General features: G+C 42.6%; 2 protein-coding genes across 18 annotated transcripts in view; one reads left to right on the forward strand and one right to left on the reverse strand.

Moving 5' to 3' along the window:
• Positions 1-1,438, forward strand: part of LOC127005839 (uncharacterized) — a 29,162-nt gene extending 27,724 nt beyond the window's left edge. For all 3 annotated transcript variants that reach the window (XM_050875027.1, XM_050875028.1, XM_050875026.1), the window contains exon 8: positions 960-1,438. In XM_050875027.1, the coding sequence (XP_050730984.1) occupies positions 960-1,115 (156 nt within the window). In that variant the 3' untranslated portion in view covers positions 1,116-1,438. The remainder of the gene's footprint in view (positions 1-959) is intronic.
• The window catches only part of LOC127005836 (glycine receptor subunit alpha-4-like), a 148,683-nt gene that overhangs the window by 75,305 nt on the left and 49,949 nt on the right, over positions 1-23,429 (reverse strand). For all 15 annotated transcript variants that reach the window (XR_007758947.1, XR_007758950.1, XR_007758951.1 and 12 more), the window contains one exon: positions 19,168-19,843. Coding sequence is in view for 9 of the 15 variants with exons in the window: in XM_050875017.1 (XP_050730974.1) it covers positions 19,168-19,265 (98 nt within the window). In the remaining 6 variants the exon portion in view is untranslated. The remainder of the gene's footprint in view (positions 1-19,167; positions 19,844-23,429) is intronic.

Here is a 23,429-nt window from a genome sequence, read left to right on the forward strand (position 1 = left end):
GTGAGCGACTCGTACTCCATCACTGGCCTGACTTGTGCCTTGTAGAGGGTGCTTCGTGCGTCACAGGAGGGTCATTTTCAAGACTTTATGCGCCACCTATTCGAGGTTTCTCTCTCTCTCTCTCTCTCTCTCTCTCTCTCTCTCTCTCTCTCTCTCTCTCTCCAAGGTGGTATTTTATTTTATCCAATTTATCGTTTGTGTTTCCCTGAGGAGCAATTAGTGTGTGTGTGTGTGTGTGTGTGTGTGTGTGTGTGTGTGTGTGTGTGTGTGTGTGTGTGTGTGTGTGTGTGTGTGTGTCTGTGCGTGTGCGCGCGAGTGCGTTTGCGTGTGCGTGTGCGTGAGCGTGTGCGTGAGCGTGTGCTTGAGTGTGTGCGTGTGCGTGAGCGTGTGCGTGAGCGTGTGCGTGTGCGTGTGCGTGAGCGTGTGCGTGTGCGTGAGCGTGTGCGTGTGCGTGAGCGTGTGCGTGTGCGTGAGCGTGTGCGTGAGCGTGTGCGTGTGCGTGTGCGTGAGCGTGTGCGTGTGCGTGAGCGTGTGAGTGTGTGTGCGTGAGCGTGTGCGTGAGCGTGTGCGTGAGCGTGTGCGTGAGCGTGTGCGTGAGCGTGAGCGTGTGCGTGAGCGTGAGCGTGTGCGTGAGCGTGTGCGTGTGCGTGTGCGTGAGCGTGTGCTTGAGCGTGAGCGTGTGCGTGAGCGTGTGCGTGAGCGTGTGTGTGTTTCTCGTTTTTCAATGTGATTAAGTGTATTACTACTTCCTCCCCCTCTCTCTCTCTCTCTCTCTCTAACAGAACAGCGGTATACTTTATTCGACCCGTAAATTCTATTGTGACTTGTGTGGCAGTGTGATTAAATGGACCTCTCTCTCTCTCTCTCTCTCTCTCTCTCTCTCTCTCTCTCTCTCTCTCTCTCTCTCTCTCTCTCTCTCTCTCTCTCTCTCTCTCTCTCTCTCTCACGCTCATTTGCAGCACAATGGGACCCAAGAGAATACTGGCTTCTCGGCGGTGGTCGTGTGGCTCAGTGTGGTGGTCGTGGTGGTCGTTGTGGTGGTCGTGGCGGTGAGCTGTGGCCTCCTTGCATGGCTTCGTCTCCACGCCTGCAAACGTTCCTTCTACCTGCACTGAAAACGTTTGGGCTACCGACGCGACGCTGGAATCGAACATTTGTATTCATAGACTTCAACGATGGGATGAAAACGTTTGTACGACCGCGACGCTGCCCTGAAGACGATTATACTGCAGGGAAATGTTTGTTTAGTCTGGCTTCGAGCATTTACTGAAGTCGTTTTGCATTTCAACTATGCGGCGGCTTTACTCCTGCCATGAAACTACAACATATTCACTTTCAGCTGCATGGGAAACGTTTGTAATACGCGACGCGACGCTACAGCTCAATGTATTTATGTTCCACTCAGTCTGGCTGAGTGAATAAATACTATAGAGCAACATATATTGAGTTTTCTCTCTTATTCTGCCCGAGTCTTCTCTTATGATCAAAGACGAAAATATAATGAAAGACTGGACGTTTGAAAATAAAAGAAAATTTACAAGAATCTTTTTACAGATCCTCGTAAAAATAGTGTTTGAAAAAAGACTCTTAGCTTTTCTAGTTCTGTTTCCTTTATGTAACTTCTTACCCCCACTGCCTGCTACATGAATTTAGCCAAACAGAGGTGAATAGAAATATATAATAAAAAAAAGCTTCGCCATGTCTTTCACAAATACAATTATACCAAATCTTACATCCATGAAAAAATTGAACTATAAGGAAACTGCATATACGGAACACAAAACCCTGCTTCTGCTGTATTATGCTAGGAAAGAAAAAGACGTAAAAATAAAAGGTGAAAGTACTTATGATACTTCTGAGAGCAAAGGAGAAACTTACGCTATTATTTCCCTGCCACGCCATCCATCACCGCGAGGCAATACCGAACATGCCAAGATGCTCCATCACGCGAGGCGAGATGAAAAATATGACGATGAACAGGATGATGATGATGCAGATAAGAAGAAAAAAGAAGATAAAGAAGAAACACACATAACCAACCAAGCAACCAACCAACCAAACAGGCGGGCTGGCGGGAGGGAGGGAAAAAAAGGACACCATAACGTAACTTGAAATATGAGATGGTGACATTGTAAAGTGCTGTGCCATATCGTGTCAGGTTATGGGCTAGTAAAGAGCAGGAAGAACACCCATACGCATACACACAAAGCCTCAATAGAAAACACACCGCAGCACAAAAACTTTCGTCTCCCTGTGTCAATCGTCGCCCTTGTCATTCACTGTTCCCGGTAATGGCGCCCTTAGTGTTGGGTTCGGAAAAACAAGGTAACGATGTCGCGATCTCTGCCTCATGTATCCGCCTCGACACATTAACGCTACGTGGAGGGAGGAGAGGAGAGGAGAGGAGAGGAGAAAAGAAGGGATAGGAAGAGGATGAAGAAGGGAAAAGCGGTGGTGGTGAAAGAATGAAGAAGAAAAGCCAACCAAAGGAAGCTGCAAACATACTGCTTCTGATCGCTCACCCTAAACACACACACACACACACACACGAAAATACGCACTTTTTTTCCCTACCTTTTTATTTTCCTTTGCTGTCCTCACCGCCATTAATTTAACTAGTTCTTAATCAGTGGCCAGAAATGATAAGACCAACTCCCATGGTTGCGTTCATTTTTCTATCATGGCATTTACACAAATATTTGTTTTGACCTTCTCCTCCTATTCCTTTTATTTCCCTTCGTTCCTTTCCTCTCTTCTTACTGACGTTCTTTCGGTCTTCCAATCTTCTCTCTCTCTCTCTCTCTCTCTCTCTCTCTCTCTCTCTCTCTCTCTCTCTCTCTCTCTCTCTCTCTCTCTCTCTCTCTCTCTCTCTCTCTCTCTCTCTCTCTCTCTCTCTCTCTCTCTCTCTCTTTTTAAACTCTCACTTCTATAGTGCATTATCTGTATTTCATAAAGCCCTTTACACTTGCTCACTGTGTATTTAGCATCACTAGTGGTGTGGGGCATGTTCTTCGCCACCTGTGAGCAGCCACTTTTACCTGCTGGGTGGACATTTCCCTCACTGTTGGCCCTGCTGCAGTGAATGTGTTCCACAGGCAGGACACCCTGGAGGTGAAGGTCCGTTGGTGCTGGCTGGCGCGTGACCTCGGCACCCCGACCTGCTCGTGGCTGGAGAGTACCGTTCTCGTATCTCTCACAGCCTCTCGCGGGGGGAGCCTCAGTCTCGCCAGGTGTGGTACTCCTTGTACCTGGGCCTTGTGGAACACCACCAGCGCAGCGACGTCCAGCAGTGCTCCAGAGTGTCTAGATGTATAATATCCTGAGGGGGCGGCTGGGGGTTGTTCTCCTGTAACAGTCGCTGCACCCGTCGCTCCACCTTGTCCAGTCTCTGCAGGTGTGTGGCAGCGCTGGACATCCAGGTCAGAGCCCCGTACTCCAGGTAGGATCTTACCTGGGCCTTGTAGAGGAGCATAATTCCTCGCTTGTCGAGGAAATTAGCCACTCTACGAAGGGCAGAGACACGTAGGGCTCTCTCTCTCTCTCTCTCTCTCTCTCTCTCTCTCTCTCTCTCTCTCTCTCTCTCTCTCTCTCTCTCTCTCTCTCTCTCTCTCTCTCTCTCTCTCTAAATCAACGTCGGCTAGAAGAATCGTCAAACCAAATCATCTACCTTTTATTTTAAACTGGAAAAAAAGTCAAATTCTCCAGCTGAACTCTGTATACCTTTCGAACCCAAGAAGGCTACGTTATTTTACTGTCAGCCACACGCGAGAGCAAAAGAATGGAACTGACAAACCAATACAGACTGACGAAGGAAAAGAAGTTTCAACTGTAACCAGTTCTTTCCAATACATACGTCGGTCACAGTGAACTGGACGGCTCATCCTTTCCTGTCCTTCCACCACCACCGAACTATTTCACTCACAGCAGCCACACACGATCAGAATACTACAACTAACACCCAGAATTATGATGAAAAAGCGTACAGTATCAATCATTCTCTCAGTATTAATTATTCTCTCCTCTCCACCACACAACTATATTTCAGTTCCTCACCAACGACTAAATTATTGCATCGCCAGCCACACGGACGCACAAAGCAACATTTTCGTAATCCTCCCTCAAGGCTGCCGCAGAGAACACTAACGCTATCACTTTTTCCTCGAGGCTCGCGTTTCCTTCCCGGGAGCCGCGAGCCGAACCGGAAACATCCTCTTAATACTCTCGTCCCTGCTGCCTGGCCTTGTTGCGCGTCTGAGGCTGTTGTGTTCCGACTTTCCCGTTTTCCTTTTATCATTGTTTTAGTTGTTCTCTGTTCTCGTGCTCTGTTATCTACTGCCCCACTGCAAACTCCGTCATAAGGAGTGTGGTGCGAGTGGATGGCAGTCTCCTTCCCACTCTCTCTTTATTGTGGTGCGTTCGGTGCTTCTTCGCTGTTCTGCAAAAAGTCCGAATGTCAGAGATTTATTGGAGAGTTTGGAGCGCTCCGTAATCTGGGTGGAGGAGGAAAAGAGGAGGGATAGGAAGAGGATGAAGAAGGAAGAAGAGGTAGTGGTGGAAGAATGATTCAGGAGGAGGAAAAGAGGAGGGACTGGAAAGAGGATGAAGGAGGAAGAGGCGGTAGTGTTGGAAGAATGAATCTGGAGGAAAAGAGAAGGGACAGGAAGAGGATGAAGAAGGAAGAAGAGGTAGTGGTGGAAGAGTGAATCAGGAGGAGGCGAAAGAGGAAGGGGGATGATGATGATGATGAGGAGGAGGAGGAGAAGGAGGAAGTCCATTACAAGGGTTATGATGATGAGGTAGATTAAAAAGATGACAGAGAGGACAATTATGAAAAGAACGAGAGTAAAGGTTCAGGACATGCTTTGGAGGGAGAGAAGGGGAAGAGGAAGAAAAAGAGATGGAGGAGGAAGAAGAACATGAAAAGAATGATGATGATAATGATGATGATGATGATAAGAAAAACGGAGAGTAGAAAGAGACGATCCAATAATCAAACGTAAAACTACAATGATGATGATAATGAAACAAACGTGAAAGGAGAAAAAAGACGAAAAAGAAATAAAAAATCATGAAAGTCCAAAAGCGAGGACGAGGACCATGAGGGCAAGAAAACAAAAGAAGGGAAACACAACAACGCAGATGACAGCGGTGGTGATGGTGACGCAAAAAGAAAAAAAAAGAGAGAGCTGTTGTTTGGTCTAAAGGGATTTTGTTCAATTATTCCCGAGACATTTGAGCACGAGAGAGAGAGAGAGAGAGAGAGAGAGAGAGAGAGAGAGAGAGAGAGAGAGAGAGAGAGAGAGAGAGAGAGAGAGAGAGAGAGAGAGAGAGAGAGAGAGAGAGAGAGAGAGAGAGAGAGAGAGAGAGAGAGAGAGAGAGAGAGAGAGAGAGAGAGAGAGAGAGAGAGAGAGAGAGAGAGAGAGAGAGAGAGAGAGAGAGAGAGAGAGAGAGAGAGAGAGAGAGAGAGAGAGAGAGAGAGAGAGAGAGAGAGAGAGAGAGAGAGAGAGAGAGAGAGAGAGAGAGAGAGAGAGAGAGAGAGAGAGAGAGAGAGAGAGAGAGAGAGAGAGAGAGAGAGAGAGAGAGAAAGAGAGAGAGAGAGAGAGAGAGAGAGAGAGAAAAGAGAGAGAGAGAGAAGAAGAGAAAAGGAAAACAATGTGGTGGAGATGAAGAAGGATGATAACGATGAGGAGAAACATGACATAGAAGAGAACAGGGAAAGTAAAAAGGCGAAAATAAAATAAAAGAAAGGCGACAAGGAAAGAGGAGAGGGTAGAGAACAGGGAAAGAAAGAAGAAGGGGAACGGGGGAGAGAAAGAAAGGCGAAAAGGAAAGAGCTGAGAAGGTAGGTAGAAAGACGAGAGATAAAAAAAAGAGTAGGAAAAGCGAAAGGAAGGAATAAAACACACACCAAGAAATGAAGACAAAGGAGATAAGCTTGGTGACCTATATGCAGGAGTCCATGGGAGGAGGAGGAGGAGGAGGAGGAGGAAGGGAGAATAAAGAAAAATATGCAGCGTGGGGGAGGATAATAAAGAGTGACTGCCGTGTGGTTAAGATGAAATGACAGGAATGTAGGGAAGAAAGGGGAAAATAAAGATGAGGGTGCGTAGAGGAGGAAAAAGAGGAGGCGGAGGAGGAAAAAGAAGAACGAGGAAGATTGAGAAAAAAAATGCCTGGATGAAGATTTTAGATTAGGAGAACAATGAAGAGAAATACGAGAAGGAAAAAAAATAAGAGGAGGAAGAGGAGGAAAATATAAATAGAAGAAGGAAGAGAAATATATAAATAACAGGAGGAAAAGAAAAACGAGAAGAAGAGGAGTGAAAAGGATAAAGGAGCTGGACAAAAAGGAAATATATACAGAAGTAGGAGAAAGAGATAGGAAGAGGAGGAGGATAAAGAGGAAGATAATATAGAGGAAGATAGAGGAAGATAGAGGCGTAATAGGAAGGAAATAAACATGATGGAAAGGAGAAGAAATAGGAAAATGAGGAGGAGGAGGAGAAGGAAGAAGTCGAACAGTAGTAGTAGTAGTAGTAGTTGTAGTAGTTGTAGTAGTATTACGTAAAATTATTATTATTATTATTATGATTATTATTATTATTATTATTAGTATGAGGAGGAGGAGGAGGAGGATGAAGAGACGAAGAAAGAGAAGAAAGAGGAGGAAGAAAATGTCCCACCGAGCGTTAAGGAAGAAAGTCAAAATGAAGAGACGATGGAAAATATAACTTAAGATTTTGCTGCACTTCACTTCCTTCCCTTCCTGTGTGTTGAAGATTGTGGCGGAGGAAGGGAGGAGGGAGCGAGGAGGGAAGGATGAAAGGAAGGAGGGAGGAAGGACAACAATAGAGGAGGAAGGAAGAAAAGATAGAAAGAAGGGACGGAAGATGAAGAAAGGTAAGGAGGGGGAGAGGGAGGATGAGAGAGATGCGGGGAGTAAGGGAAGGAAAGAAGAAATGAATGGAAGAAGGGAAATATGGAAGGGAATGAAAGGAAATCTCTCTCTCTCTCTCTCTCTCTCTCTCTCTCTCTCACTGTATCGGCTTCAATATGTGCGGCGAGGCACGTTTCGAGGGTGGACAAGATCGACCAGATAAACGTTTTCCTACAATCTCCTTTGGACGTGAGAGTGACGGAGACGCGGACGAGGCTCGGTAAACGTCTTGTTGTGCTGGAAATAGAGAAAAAGACTACAAGATGGATGCGTTGATAAGGAAGAAGTCTTGCTGTGTTGGCTATAGAGGAAACACTACAGAATGGAAACGTAGATAGGGAAGAGGTCTTTTTGTGTTGGCAATAGAGAAAAGAATACGGAAGGGGTACGTTGATAAGAAAGAAGTCTCGTGTTGACAGTAGAGAAAAGCCTAAAGATGGATACGTTGATAGGGAAGATGTCTTGTTGTGTTGGAAATAGACTAAAAGGAAGAAAAATTGATTAGGAGAAGTTTCGTTGTGTTTGGAATGGACTAAAAGATAGTTTGATATGAAGTCTTGTCGTGGTTCGAGAATAGAATACGGGAGAGGGAGCGGGCTTTGATTTTTTGAGCTCTTTTTGTTACCCTTGAGCCGTGTCCTCTGATGTAAAAAAAAAAATAATAATAATAAATAAAATAAATAAATAAATAAATAAATAATCTAAGGGCATAATCTTACGTATGTCCTGTATTTGTGTTTCATCTTCTTTAGTCAACTTTATTTTCTCTCTTTCCTCTCTTCTTTCTTTTATTCGCTCTTTTCTTTCTTTTCTTCTCTTCTTTCTGTCTGTATTTTTTTCGTTATTATGTTACTATTTTTCCTTTATTTTACTCTTTTACTTATTCTTTACATTCATCCTTTCGTCCCACCTTCACTAATTAATTCTCTTTTCTTTTCTCCTTTATTTTTCCTTCTTCCTTTCTTTCCCTACGGTCCGCCAATAGATCGTTAGGGAAAAGGAAGATGGGGGAGAGGAGAAGAGGTTGAATACCATCTTTTCTACCATCTCGTAACATGCACAGCCACCGTATGGATTTCCTTTCTCAACGACGACATGATGGAGATGGATGACAAGCTGCACAGAAAGGGAAAAATGTAAATGAGGTGACTCGTTGAATTCTACTTATTGGGAGAGGCAAAGGGTCATATTTTTAAACATTTCTGCGCCCAAGAACACGTCATTTACTAGTCTTTCGTAGGATTTTATTGCATTTCCAGGGGTACTTTTATGACCCTGGTGGTAGTCTGAGCCGCCTTCTGTACCGTGAACCTAAAAGAACACTCATTAGAACCCGATTAACCTCCTTTTTGGCCTTTGGAAATAGTTGGTGTGAGGGGTGGGAGCATTTGACAATACCAACCAAATAAACGGGATGGAAGTAACAGTAAGGGATGTAATGTTTCCGAGTTACCGCTTCAAACGATCCCAACCCAGTTACCAAAAAGGATGACTATACAAGTGCAGAGTGGCATGGTAACCTATCAATAGCGGCAAAGGGATTACTACAAAAGACGATTTTCAGGACGGAGGTTTAGAGTTTCCTTTCAATAGACAAAACCAAATGCCGTAAAGAGAAACTAGTGATACAGTTAAACCGATGGAAAGACAGCCACAAGATAAGCCCATCTCACCACTAAGATTTTACTTATATTAATCCTTTTAAACCTCTAAATTAACCTAATTTCACCTCAAGTTATCCAAACCCCTCTAGTGACCCCCTATCCTATCACAAAGCTCTAGTTAACTTCGCAAAATTGCTATACTGTCTTTCCAAGTCCCCAAGTAAGCCATGACGCTCTCTCTGTAACTTGTACGTGCGATTGGTGGATGCGGGGAAAGTTATAATCCTATTGGTGGTTGGATGTCTGACATGAGCGAGGGTAATTTTTTTTATCCGAAGTCAGTTTGAACAGGCTGCTGGGTAACACCATAAAAAGAAAACAAAAGAAGAAAAACAACAGCAAGAAAAGAACTAAAAAGAAAAGAAAAAGAAAAGGATTTGAAAAACGCCAATAGAAAATAAAAGAAAAAGAGTAAAAGACCAATGGAAAACAAAATAAGATAAATTAATAAAAAAAAAAAAACGAAAACATGCATCCATACTCCATGAAATCAAATGGGTCATTGAGTACTGACTTGACTCAGGTTGACGCAGTCGGTGTAAACGGAGTTGCGTCAATATGAATCGCCTCAAATGACTAAGTGACTCGACTCGACGCGACTCGCTTGGTGTAAACGCAGCCTAAATCCTACAAGTGTCTCTTCGAATGGCATGGGCGGGTTATTTCGCCAGGTCTTTTATAGTACACTCTGGTTAACGAAAGGAAAGACGACCAACAAGAACAAGGATGATGATGAATAAGAAAACAGACAAGACCACCGCTGAGTGAATAGTGATCGGGGATGCTGGGAAGGGTTGAATCTCAATGGTCCTTGGTGGGTTTGCCGGGATTTGCAATGATAGTTTGAGCAGGATGGCGACAGGAGGAGGAAAATGTAGAGGGGAAATAACTATGCGTGGGGAGGGGAAAAATGGAGAGTAGCTGACATGGTGATGATGATGATGATGATGAGACGGCGTACATGGGCGAGTATATTAGCGAAGTCAGTTTGAACAGGCCATTACGGAAGAGGAACGAGAGGGTAAGGACGACTACAGTAAGGATAAAGAAGCCGAAGTTGAGCTCACCGACATTGCTATACTGATGGGACTAATTGCTAAACATGATTTGTAAGTAAATTTGCTTAGTAATATTGCTGAGTAAAATTGAATAAAGTACAGCGATAGACGACCAGGAGGAAGACGGCGACAACGAGGAGGACACAGAGGACCCCTACCAGGACGACAACCTTGTTATTATATAGTAGACTCGACGAGGATCCCTGAATGCAGCTTCCAGGACAACGAGGCTGGGTTCAAAAGGACTGAATGCTATTGTCATTTGTCTGCACACATACACACGTGTGTGTGTGTGTGTGTGTGTGTGTGTGTGTGTGTGTGTGTGTGTGTGTGTGTTTTTGGTATCTATCGACGGAAAAATGAAAGGGCTATATTTTGTAATAGGCGACTGGGCTCAAAAAACCGACTCGAAAGGGTAAAAAATCGAATACAATCGCAAAAAACGACTGAAAAAAAAAACCAATTTTTTGAGTTTCTAACCTTGAAACCCACTCATTTTATGAGAATTTCAAAAAACTTATCTAACAAATACTTTAGCCCTACCAATGTGCTTTTCAATAAGATGCATAACATTTCCCTACTCCCAATAGTTTCGTCGCTGATTAAGTTAACGAAAGCCATCTTAAAGTCTATAATGGTTATAAAAATAACTAATACGCTTTTTTTAAACATGATATATTACAATAACTCTGTTGTGTTTGGAATCTTGCATGTCCACTGATTCAGACGACGTAGAGCAACGTAAAAGTATAGAAAAGAATTTTGTTTGTTTCTGTTCACTTCTGCGAGGAGGTATAGCGTCAACTATAGGAAGGGAGTCGGTCTGCCTATAATACACTAATTTCTAGGGAGGCGAACAACAAAAAGTGTGTTTGATAAAATACGTTCATATCTCTTAAAGGAAAGACACATTAAGCACTGAAGAGTCTGAATCTTTCAACACTGGGGAATAATAAAGTGCTTGTTTATATTTAGTTTTTACAACGGGAAACAACTCCCCAAAAATGAGTCTTCTCGTTGACACGAAATTTATAAAGGGGAACTACATAAAAGTGAGGACGTGGTGTCTGTCTCGGCACACACGTCTGGGAAAACCTAAAAAAATCGAAAAAAAAGCCAAAATCAAATCAAATCCGATTCTCTCTGTGCAAGGAAAACACCAATGAAAAATATAAAAAGGCTTTGTTCACGGCCCGGACTGAAATGCTGAAGGAAGAAAAAGAAATAGAAACATTAGGTTTGGAAAGAAAAATCTTGAGGTGTCGGATTTCAACTGAGAAAAGCTTGACCAAAACATCGTATCGCTTTTCTCATTTATTGTTAAGTTATTTGTCTGTTTTTTGTTTTGTTGCAGAAGTATAATATTTCTTGCTTTCTGTGTGTGTGTGTGTGTTGGGTGGGTGGGTGGGGAGGGGGGCCTGCGCGCGCTCTCCACACTCCAGTAAGCAAACAAACACCCACGATTTTTTTTCCGAACATATTATTTTATTTATCCTGACGGAGAGCATCAACAATATAATCTATCTCTTTTAATGGTGCTGGTGGTAACTGTGGCGTTAAAGGAGGAGAAAAAGGAGTGGCGAGAGGAGGAAAGGAAAAGAGGAGGAGGATGAAGCGAAAGAGGAGGAGCAGTTACAGTTTGCGGTTGGACCCGATTCCGAGCACCTCAAACACTGCTATTTGTAAGACAGCATTCAGGTCCTAAGACGTCAATACACTTAAAAAAAAAAAAAAATTGGTGACGTTGAGCCTTACAGTATGTCCCCTTTAATCTTCCAGTTTCCAGTGTCTTAAAAAAACTGAATTATTTTTTTACATTTACTCAGGGCCGAATTTTTCTTGGTCCGGTGGTTGACGTCACGCCTACACATAAGTGATGACAGTCTTCCTTGTTTGACTGCAGACTGATACCAATCACTTAAATCTTGTCAAGTCTGGGTGTATTGTCTCTACCCGTTCTCAAGTATAAAGAAATTCTGGTTTAGGAAATAATACAAATAATTTTATGAGCAAAAGCTACACAACTTTTCCTTACACTGTAAATTAAGAAAAAAGTTGTCAGGAAGGATGCCAGTAAATTTTCTGTAATATTAACTTTTTTCAGATGGGAAGCATGTCACCGCTCAACGTGTGCTACTTTCTTTCCATTCACTTCTCTTGGGACTCGTATTTCTATATCTATCTTTTCTCCGGCGCAATTTCAATATTACCAGCCCAGACGGAGGCATTCCTCTCTGTCGGTTGTGAAGACAGATATTGGAGTCTAGTTTCACGTTATGTAATTTCTTATGAGGAGGAACCTTTTGAAATGCCGATTGACGGAGGACGCGTATGAAAAGCCCGCGTCGCTTTGCTCTCAGTTACAAGCCTTTATAAATTGCAGCCGGGGAGTTGAATCCTGAGAAATGGCAACCTCGAAACGTACGGCTACCTTAAGGTATAGTAGTAGTAGTAGTAGTAGTAATAGTAGTAGTAGTAGTAGTAGTAGTAGTAGTAGTGGTAGTAGTAGTGGTAGTAGCAGTAGTAGTAGTAATAGTCGTAGTAGTAGTAGAAGTAGTAGTAGTGGTAGTAGCAGTAGTAGTAGTAATAGTCGTAGTAGTGGTAGTGGTAGTAGTAGAAGTAGTAGCAGTAGCAGTAGCAGTAGTAGTAGTAATAGTCGTAGTAGTGGTAGTGGTAGTAGTAGTAGTAGTAGTAGTAGTAGCAGTAGCAGTAGCAGTAGTAATAGTCGTAGTAGTGGTAGTGGTAGTAGTAGTAGTAGTAGTAGTAGTAGTAGTAGTAGTAGTAGTAGTAGTAGTAGCAGTAGTAGTAGTAGCAGTAGTAGTAATAGTAGTAGTAGTAGTAGTATAAGTAGTAGTAGTAGTAGTAGTAGTAGTAGTAGTAGTAGTATAAGTAGTAGTAATATTAATAGTATCAGTATAGTGTTATCAGTAGTAGTCACAGTGGTCCACTTTCATAACCTTTCCATCTTTCTTCCACTCTCTTCCTCTGACTTATATCATATATCTGGATTTTCATATATCATATATCTGGATTTTCATATATCATATATCTGGATTTTCAAAAGGCATTTGATAAGGTCCCCCACCAACGATTGCTCAGCAAACTACTGGCGCACGGTATCTCGGGTAACATTCACAATTGGCTTGCGGACTGGCTCTCTGAGCGGAAACAGAGAGTAGTTCTAAACGGTGTTACATCTAACTGGCTCGATGTCAAAAGCGGCGTACCTCAAGGATCAGTGCTTGGCCCCATGCTCTTCTTAATTTATGTTAATGATATCGATGATGGGCTCACTTGCAAAGTATCAAAATTTGCTGATGACACAAAAATTGCTCGTAAAGTAACTGCGACACTCGACGAAGAAGCTTTACAATCAGGTCTAGATCGACTTGCACGTTGGGCCAAACAATGGCAAATGAAATTTAACGTTGACAAATGTAAAGTGTTGCACATCGGAAAAAACAACAATCGCGTTCGGTACGTAATGAATGGCCAACAACTTTCTGCAGTAAGTAAAGAAAAGGATCTTGGAATCACTATATCAAGCGATTTAAAGCCCGGTCAGCATTGTTCAGAGGTAGTTAAAACTGCAAACAAATTGGTTGGCTTCATCGGACGAGTCTTTAATAATAAATCGGAAAAAGTAATATTAAAACTGTATAATTCGTTGGTTCGACCCCGTCTAGAGTACTGTGTACAGTTTTGGTCTCCCTACTACAGAAAAGACATAGAAAAGTTGGAAAGAGTTCAACGAAGAGTAACAAAGATGATTCCTAGGTTGAGAAATTTGTCATATGAACAAAGGCTTAAAAAAGTAAATTTATTCAGCCTATCAAAACGAAGAATGCGAGGCGATCTAATAGAAGTGTTTAAAATGTTTAAAGGATTCAGTGATGTTAATGCGGAAGATTACTTTACAATTGATCGATCAAATAGAACAAGAAGAAATCACAGTTTGAAGATAAGTGGTAAAAGATTCTCGTCCCACGAAGCTAAACACTTCTTCTTCAATCGAGTTGTAAATGTTTGGAACTCTCTACCTTCTGATGTCGTTGATAGTACAACAGTTACGACCTTCAAGAATAGATTAGACAAGTGTTTTGAATCCAACCAGCAACTAAGATATTACTCATTGTCGTAATAACGTTAAGTTCTTTCGAATACTGGTGTCCCTGTCCGCTTTTATCGCCCGGTTAGTGGTAGCAGTAATGGTAGTTCTTTCCTCTTTCCTACATAAATTCCATGCAGTTTTTCCATGCTGCATGGTTCTTTTTCCTTTCCTGCCAGCTTTGGCTGGAGGGATGGGGGGGTGGGGAGGAGCCTTCGCCTTTGCTGTCCTTCATCTTCCACCTTTGATTAGATAGTTAGTGTAGCTTGTCACAAACAACCTCGTAAGGACCAGCAGGTCAGCTGTTGTTTGTTCTTGCTTTGTGTTGCTTTGTGTGACTTCTTCCTCTTGTTCTAATTACTAAGTTACCTTTATATGCAGTCGAATGTTAATCCTTCTTGAGTCTCTGCCACCTGCCTATATAAAAGGATACACAAGGATAGAGGGAAACTACAAGCCAACACCTACACATGGCGGTTCCACAAAATATTCACCGTGTCTTCCAGTGCATTCGTCCTAGCATGGTGAACTGTAATGGATACTCTAAATTATCAATAGCTGAACCTCAGTGTCTGCCACCCATCTCCAACTCACATTCCATTCGACACACACACACACATACACACACACACAGACACACACACACACACGCAAGAGAGCTGTAGACTGGACCTTATATAATATCAAAAGTCAAACCCTGGTGTTAGCCATTACTCACTCGTTTATGATCCGATACACACGCCAAGCAAGATGAAGCAGATAACTAAGAAGGAAGTGTTAGGGCAGTACAGCACCAAGAGTATGTGTAAGTGCGCTATAGTGGCGTTATTAACCTTAGAACACCTGCCGAACGTACTACATTTTTTTTTACAGCAAAGGAGACAGTTCAAAAAAAAAAAATAATGAAAAAAAGCCCGCTACTCACTGCTCCTGAAAAGAGTTCAGAGGAGTGGCCGAAAGATGGGTCAATTTCGTGAGGAGAGGTGTCCCGATAGCCTCCTCTTGAGTTAAAACAAAGTCTTTTCCATCTTTCTGTCCCTCGTCTATCACTCTTCACACGCTGGGTAATATCTTAGCCTTAAAATAAACGAAGCAGTATTATGTGTAGTACAGGAACGCGAGGGTACGAACACAGAGCTGATAATGTCGATAAAACAGTCAACATGCTCCGATTTTTTCTCGCTGTACATTAACTACAAAGCAAGAGCTATCAATTAATTATAAATGTTTTGTGATATATGTATTACAGCAGAGCATGAAAAAGAGTACATGGCGTTAACAGTCTGGATAGCTAAGTACCCTGCCGCTCAGCGTTCTAAAAAAATTCCCTCGTTACCAATCACGTTAATCAAAGGAATAGCCCATCATAACCAGTTTACTGCACGGCTGACATGATGGAATTCCGGAGAGCTTTCGTACAATCACATTTCAGTAATTGTTTCCGAGGCTGTTTGCTTTGGAGCTGGAATGGCAGGCGACGAGGGGACACGATTCGAGTTATTCCATATAAAGGGAAAAATGTGTTTATCTATGTCTGTCTGTCTGTCTGTCTGTCTGTCTGTCTCGGGTTTATATGGCTCTCTTGTTCTGTCTGTGTGTGTGTGTGTGTGTGTGTGTGTGTGTGTGTGTGTGTGTGTGTGTGTGTGTGTGTGTGTGTGTGTGTGTGTGTGTGTGTGTGTGTGTGAGCGAAGCTAATATGGGACTGCAGATTTAACTGAAAAAATATATATATATGTACCAGCAAAAAATGGAAATGTGATGAAGCAACAACCATTTCGCGAGTTTCCATCATTCTGCTTCAGCCATGGAAATCATAGCGGACTTTTTTTCCCTCCAATCAACGAAGCGAAGCAGAACAGGACTGCTATTTTGGACTACATATTTTCATTTATTGTTTATGTACTACGTTATGCATGTACTATTATATGTTACTACTACTTTTACTACTACTACTACTACTACTATCATGACGAACTAACACATTCCATTTTCTTCTGTTCCCCGACGTCAAGACCAAATCCTCATGACTCACACCTCGTTTTCTTTCTTTCCACTCGCCCCCAGGAGGATATACAGGTATCAGTCTTTCGAATCGTCCTGTCCCCACTCACATCAATACTGCTCTTTCAATATTTCCTCGTACTTCTCCTTCTGTGTAGCACCGACCAAGAAACATTACTACCCACACAAATCACCATAATCGTTAGAAGTAATTCAGACTTAATGTTTGTGTCTTTCTTTTGCATAACTTGAATAGTATACCGTTCCAGCAAGAACAAATACTAGAACTTCTACTACTGCTCGCTACACCTTGTCATTCCCATTAGCTATGTATAGTCGCCAACAGCATCTCATTTATCTTTGTTACTAACGCATTTCCCTGCCTGTCCAAGCGCCGCAAAGCTCCTGCAAGAACTACAACTACAGCTACAACTTCTGCTCGGTATACCTAAACATTCCCATTAACCATGCAGTCGCCGGGAACAGCCTCATATATCTTTGCTTCTAACACATTTCTGGCCCTGTCCAAGCGCCGCAAAGCTCATTTCTTTCATCCCTTGCCCACGCAGCCTCACAGAAGCCTCCTCGTTCATCACTTCTCTCATGGCATTCCTTCGTCTCTTATTCCCAGCAAAGTCTCATGTGTTATGCTAGTGCTTGACACGATTCTGGAGTGGAGTGTGTGTGTGTGTGTGTGTGTGTGTGTGTGTGTGTGTGTGTGTGTGTGTGTGTGTGTGTGTGTGCAGCCGTTCGTAAGAGCAATGGTGCATTATTTCCGCCCTCTTTTGCCATTTATTGTCTTTTTTCTCACATTTTTCTTCCATTTTTATTTTCGGTTGCTATATATTTTCGCTCTTCCTTATTCCTCGTTTCCTTGGTGCTGTTCCTATTGATTTTCTCCCTTTTTTCCATCTTTTATTTCAGTCTCCTCCTCCTCCTCCTCCTCCTCCTCCTCCTCCTCCTCCTGCTTCTCCTCTTCCTCTTCTTTTCCTCCTATTCTTCTCCACTGCCGTCGCGCCACCTGTTGCCTGATCCTTTAACTACACCCCAACACAGATTCTGATCCGTAAAAATTGCGCGGAATGCCTTTGAAATCTCGAACTTTTGTCCGTCACTTTTCCGAGGATGCGGAGGAAAGGGTACACAGATTTCTTTTTTTTTTTTATTTTGCTTTCTTTTTGTATGTATTTTTCTTTCTCTTTCAAAATCTCTCTCTCTCTCTCTCTCTTTGCATGTGTGTGTATGTATGTATATATGTGTGTGTGTATTTATGTGTGTGTGACTGTATGTATGTATGTATGTATATCTGTCTATTTATCTATCTATCCATGTTTCTATCTATCTACCTTCCACAACTCATGAAATTAATTTGTTATAATACAAGATGAGGAGGAATATGAACAAGAAAACGAGAACAAGAAAAAACATAATAACTGGAAAAGGAAATGAAGAAGCAAAAAGGAGAAGGAGAGTTATTACGTATCCTTTGCTGATGGAGTTGAGGTGGTTCAGGACATGAGCGTGGCGGATGGACAGAATCGACAGAGGAGGATTAACGGCCGGACCCGAGACTGATGGGCAGATTAGGATAGAAGAGCGGGCGGACTGACACAATGAGGCTATTTGTCTTTGGTAAACGCCACCCACAAAAACGCCTGATAGATACCCAGAGAGAGATAGGAAGACATACTGGCAATACGACAAGGACAAAAGAACCGGTAAACAGGTAAAAATAAGGCAGATAAAAAGATAAGCAAGTAGAGAGGGAGAGAAAGACACCTATACAGGCAGACGAACAGGTAGAGATAGAGAAAAGATAGAGAAAACTTACAAATCAGCGTAGTTAGAGAGTGAGAGAAAGACAAACGTACTTAGAAGCAGAGAGAGAGAGAGAGAGAGAGAGAGAGAGAGAGAGAGAGAGAGAGAGAGAGAGAGAGAGAGAGAGAGAGAGAGAGAGAGAGAGAGAGAGAGAGAGAGAGAGCAAGGCTGGCAGGTAGATGAGACAGACGGAGAGACGAATGGAGGGCTAAATTACGGAGTAGGGAGACACTTTTAAATGAGTTACAAAATTTAATGTCGTGAAATGTAGGCTCGGGGAGAAGCGGCTCTTGACAGTGAGTTAGGGAGAGTTAGCGGAGTGACGGTCATTCGCGGCCATGCTTTGTACAGGGCGGGGGATTAGGGCGGGATGGAGGTGGAGGTGGTAGAAGTGGATGCAGTCACAGCCACAGGTCCACCACTTGAAAATTTTAATGTGGAAATAACCGGAAATCTTGTTCTTCTTGTTCTTGTTTGTGTTCCTGTTCTTGTTTTTATTTTTCCTCTTTTGTTTCGTCTTTTCTTTTTTCTCGTTTCTTTTGCATTATAATTTTCTTTTTTCTTTTTCTTCTCCTTCTATTTCTTCTTCTTTCCTTTCTTCTTATTATTCGGAAGCAATTCGTGGTAGTATTGATTTTACACCTGGTAGTACAAAAACAACAGCTACTACTACTTCCATTACTACTACTACTACAACTACTACTTCTACTATTACTACAACTGCTACCTACTACCTCCACTACTAAAAAAACACACACCAATAACACGAGAATAAGCAAAACAACCCAACACATCGAATCTTTATCAGTCCCCCCTTACACATTAAAGTTTTCCAGCACACACCTGAACGCACTTTCCCTTCCCCCTCTCCCTCCGCTTTTTCTTTCTCCACCTCCTCCCCCATTTTCCGTAATGTCGCCCGGTAATGTTCCACAGGGCCCACACCTCGGCGGTCCTGGCAGGTGCTTCGCCGTGGGACAAATAATAATCGCCTCAGCAATTCCACCTGTCTTGCCGCCTCGTTGTGAGCACCTGAGTCATTCACGAAGGGTCTGATCACGTGTTGGACTTGGGGTCGCCAGCCAATATCCTCCCCGAGAGATTGGAGCCGTGTGTGTGTGTGTGTGTGTGTGTGTGTGTGTGTGTGTGTGTGTGTGTGTGTGTGTGTAGGGAGAGGGGGGGATATATGTGTGTGGGGGGTGACAGTGTGTGTGTGTGTGTGTGTGTGTGTGTGTGTGTGTGTGTGTGTGTGTGTGTGTGTGTGTGCGCTTGAAAGTTTTGGCGTGCGTGTGGGTTTTGTGTATTTGAATTTCGTTTTTTTCTTTTTTTTGTTAGTTTATTCTTGCTTTTTCATGGTGAGAGTTTCAACACATATTTTCCTGTCATGAAGTTTAATTAGTCCGCAGCTGCACGCACATACGCCAAAACGAGCTAGAATAAGTTAAAAAAAAAAAAAACCGTCAAACTCAAAACTAAAAATTCGTACCATAAAAGTTCGTCACCAAAACGCACCAGCCGTGAAAGGGAACACCTGGAAATGACTGAAAAAATATTAAACAAAAATCAAAAGCCTTAACTTACCTGTGCTCCGGCGGAAGATCTTGCTTGGGAGACGTGGCCGAAGACACCAAGAGGCCATAGAAGAGGAAGAGGAGGAGGAGGAGGAATCTGGGACACATGATGGATGAGACGTCAGCGGAGGAGAGGCTGCGGAGAGGAGGCTGTGACGGGCGGAAGAGCCGGAAAAGTTAGGATTCTGTCGGTGGTTTCCTCGAATTGGTCTCTCGGTGCCTCACGCTGGCTTCTGCACTTCCCACGCACACGTCAGTCCAGCCATCGCAGGTTAAAAAAGGTGCGCATGAACGTCTCAAAAGTTCTTTAAGTCTCGCCGTGTGGGAGGGACAAAGATGATTCACTCGCGTCTTCTGAGAATTATGACTATATTTGATACCACTTGTTTACGTCTTATGAGGCCCAGGGTCTCAGGAGATGGGTTGATAGGCTCGTCTGACGGATGAACTGATTGGCACTGATTAACTGGTACTGGAGTTGGCGGAGTGTATTCAGATGTCTCCCTGGAGTGATTTTTTTCTCCCACTCTAGTTGGTGTCAAGGGGAAGAGATCACAAGTACCACTGAGGATGACTGGCTGATTGGCTGGCTGGCTGATGGTGGCGGTGATGGTGGTAGTGGCGGCAGAGGTGAAGGTTAAAGGTGAGTCAGGATCGTTGTTTTCTCTCTCTCCTGCTCCTGTGACCTTGAAAGAGTGAAATTAAGGATGCATTAGTAAGTGGAAGGCGTCGATTTACACACACACACACACACACACACACACACACACACACACACACACACACACACACACACACCGCCTCCTACCGCATTCCGCCTCACCTCCCCTCCCCACGCCCTCAACAATTTCATCACACCTTTTCCACATCACATCACATCACATCACAGACCCCCTATACCCCTTTCATACTATACTTTTCCCCTTTTTTTACTATATTATTATTATTATTATTATTATTATTATTATTATTATTATTATTATTATTATTATTATTATTTAGCTTTTCAATCCCTAAAGAAAAGTACTCGTAATGAAAATCCCACCAAACAAAGGGAGTATACTTGTCCATCACTGAAAGCTTCTCTTCCTATCTGACTGAAGAACAAGAAAAAAAAAGTAGTCGTACCCTGAGAGAAAGATATGAAGTGAAAGATATAGATATGAGAGAGAGAGAGAGAGAGAGAGAGAGAGAGAGAGAGACAGGGACAGAGAGAGAGAGACAGGGACAGAGAGAGACAGGGACAGAGACAGACAGAGACAGCAGAGACAGACAGACAGACAGAGACAAACAGACAGACACAGAGACAGACCCAGAGACAGACATACCCAGACAAACAGACAGACACTGACAAACACAGATAGACAGCAACAAGGGAGGCAGCTCAAGGCCAAAAATAAAAATAAAAACAATAATGTCCGTCAAGCGCTACCGAGAACGAAAGAAAACAGAACTAAAGGCCAGAAGAGAGGTGTTTTGATGTTCTCTTGAAACTGAGCGTAACTGCATACTTTGCGTACTCTTGGGGGAAATAACAGTCCATGCGATGTTGATAAAGAAAGGAAAAAACAAAAATATACTCATAATTGCAATCTACAGCCCATTTCCTTCACCTCGGACTCGTGGAGGTGATTGGTCATTAGCGAAGTGGAAGCGAGAAAAAGAAGAGAAGAAAGCAGAAGTGTCATAAATGCTTGGGGCGAGGCGAAGCGATGCAGGCAGTTGGCTAGTTGGGGAGAAAGGAAAGAAAGAAAATGACGAGAGGAAAGAAAGATGGGATTAATAGATAGTGATTGGCGAGAGATCGAGTTTGCTGTATTTATTGAGAGAGGGAATTAAAAGGTCTTACAAGATTGACTGACACGAGGCAGAAAAGTGAAGGGTCATTAGAAAATAAAAATAAAAATAAAAAATACAGAAAGCACTACAATGATTCATACGAAAAAAAGTGCTTAAACGAGTGATTAAACAAAAGATAAATAGCAGGTGGTTAAGAAGGCAGAAAGATAAGTGTGAAACAAAGAATTTCGAATGAGGTGAAAACGCGGCGATTCAGGTGGTAACGATGAATAGAGTAAAAAAAAAAAAAAAAAAAAAAAAAAAAAAAACTAATTAGAATGAAGTGTGTTTGCGTAAGGTAGAACGACCATAAATGAGCATATAGTGGTTCAGAATAGGACGAATCAAAATAGGACGAATCAGAATAGGACGAATCAAAATAGGACGAATCAGAATAGGACGAATCAGAATAGGACGAATCAGAATAGGACGAATCAGAATAGGACGAATCAAAATAGGACGAATCAGAATAGGACGAATCAGAATAGGACGAATCAGAATAGGACGAATCAAAATAGGACGAATCAGAATAGGACGAATCAGAATAGGACGAATCAGAATAGGACGAATCAGAATAGGACGAATCAGAAAAGGATGAAAAATGGTGGTTGTGAAGTAATAGAAGGAATGAAGGAATAGGAGTGGAAGTCTGTGGATAGTGTGTGATTAGGATGAAAGGAAGAAAAAAGGGAGATAGGAAGTAATGGAAAAAGGAACGCAGGAAGGAAGTCAGTGATGGTTATGAAAAATAATGTCACATCCACATACATCCACTTCCATCCACCACTTCCACCACCAACACTCCACTTGAACTCTTCTAAGAGGAGGGTATCAGGACACCTCTCCTCCCGAAATTGACCTCTCTTTTTGGCCAATCCTCTGTACTCTATTCAGGAGCAGTAAATAGCGGGCTTTTTTTCATTATTGTTTTCTTTTTTTTTTCACGCCTTTGAACTGTCCTTTTCTATATAAAAAAAAAAAACACTTCTAACACTACCACTACCACCAGCACCAGCAACAGCACCCCCAGCATCCCCCTCCCTCCCCGACCACCACCACCATCAGCACCACCACCATCACCGCCTGTTTGTCCCCACTCCCTTCCCACCAACGCCCACGAGTGGACTCAACGCACCCAAGCACCTGTGCAGCACTAAATGGACTTCGCATTTTCTAATTCCTATTTTTCCCCCTCTCAGAGCAGCACTACAGGGGACGGAGACGAGCTTTTTGTGTAGCTTTGTGCTTTTTATCTCTTGTTTCGGACAGGGGAGAGAAAGGGTGAGAGAGGGGGAGATAGGAGGAACCACCCCCACCCCCCAGCACGCCGGGGGTATACAAATAAGGTGTCCGATAAACAATAACAACACCAGAACAACTAACGAACCTACACCGTACAACTGTACACTCTTACACTGTCTTTCCTATTCCCCACCTGTACCTTCACCACTAACCCACTTCCTCTTCGTACAATACCCTTGATTAAAAAAAGAAAAAGAAAGGGAAGAGAGGAGAAAAAGAGATGCATTCCTCACGTGGTGTTTTCCCATCGATTATTTTTTAAGTATACCCTCAAAAAGAGTTTCCCAGATAAGTACTCTCATTCATTACAGCATCACACGCGAGGGTTCAGAGTGTGTCGGGGGGGGGGGAGGGGAAGAGACAGCAAGAGGGGAGGATGGAAGGATACAGCGTGTGTCACCATCCATCTCCCATCGTAGGCCATCCTAATTATCTCCCTTTCCTTCCCTTCCCCTATGCTCGACAATCCCATTTCACCCTTTATATAATTTTTTTCGTATTTCCCATTTAGTTTTATCCATATTCTTCTCTCTCTCTCTCTCTCTCTCCTCTTCCCAGCCTTTCCCATTTTCTTCCCTCCCGTTTCATCTCATCCCTTCATTATCTTCCTATTTTCTCTTTTCCTGATGTTCTCCCTCCATTTATCTCTTCCTTTCTTTTTCTATTTTCACGTGCATCATTTTTTTTGGTTCAATATTTTTTTTCGTTTAATCAATTTTTTCTTTCTTTCATTTCCTTGCATTTTATTCCTTATTTTTCTCTTTCTTTTCATATTTCACTTCCTCATCTCTCTTCCTTTGTTTAATCTATTTTTTTCATCTTGTCATATATTATTTTTGGTTCCTATTGGTATTCGCATTTCTTTATTTTTTTTTTTTGCATTTTTCGTCTCCTCATTTGTCTATTTTCTCGATTGGTATTCATCGTCTCGTATTTCTTAATTTCGTTCTTCACCGCCATTTTTCGTATCCTGGATTTTTCCTTTCCTATATTATTTTCTTTCACCATTTTTCTTCCTTTTGCGTTCTGTCTTTATATTCTCTTTTCCCGCACGTGTTTCCTGTCTTTCTTTTCTTTTCTTTTCCTTCTGTTTCCTGCATCCCCGTTCTCAACTTTTTACATAACATCCAT

This window comes from Eriocheir sinensis, chromosome 31, assembly GCF_024679095.1.
Source record: "Eriocheir sinensis breed Jianghai 21 chromosome 31, ASM2467909v1, whole genome shotgun sequence".
Classification (NCBI taxonomy): Eukaryota; Metazoa; Arthropoda; class Malacostraca; order Decapoda; family Varunidae; genus Eriocheir; species Eriocheir sinensis.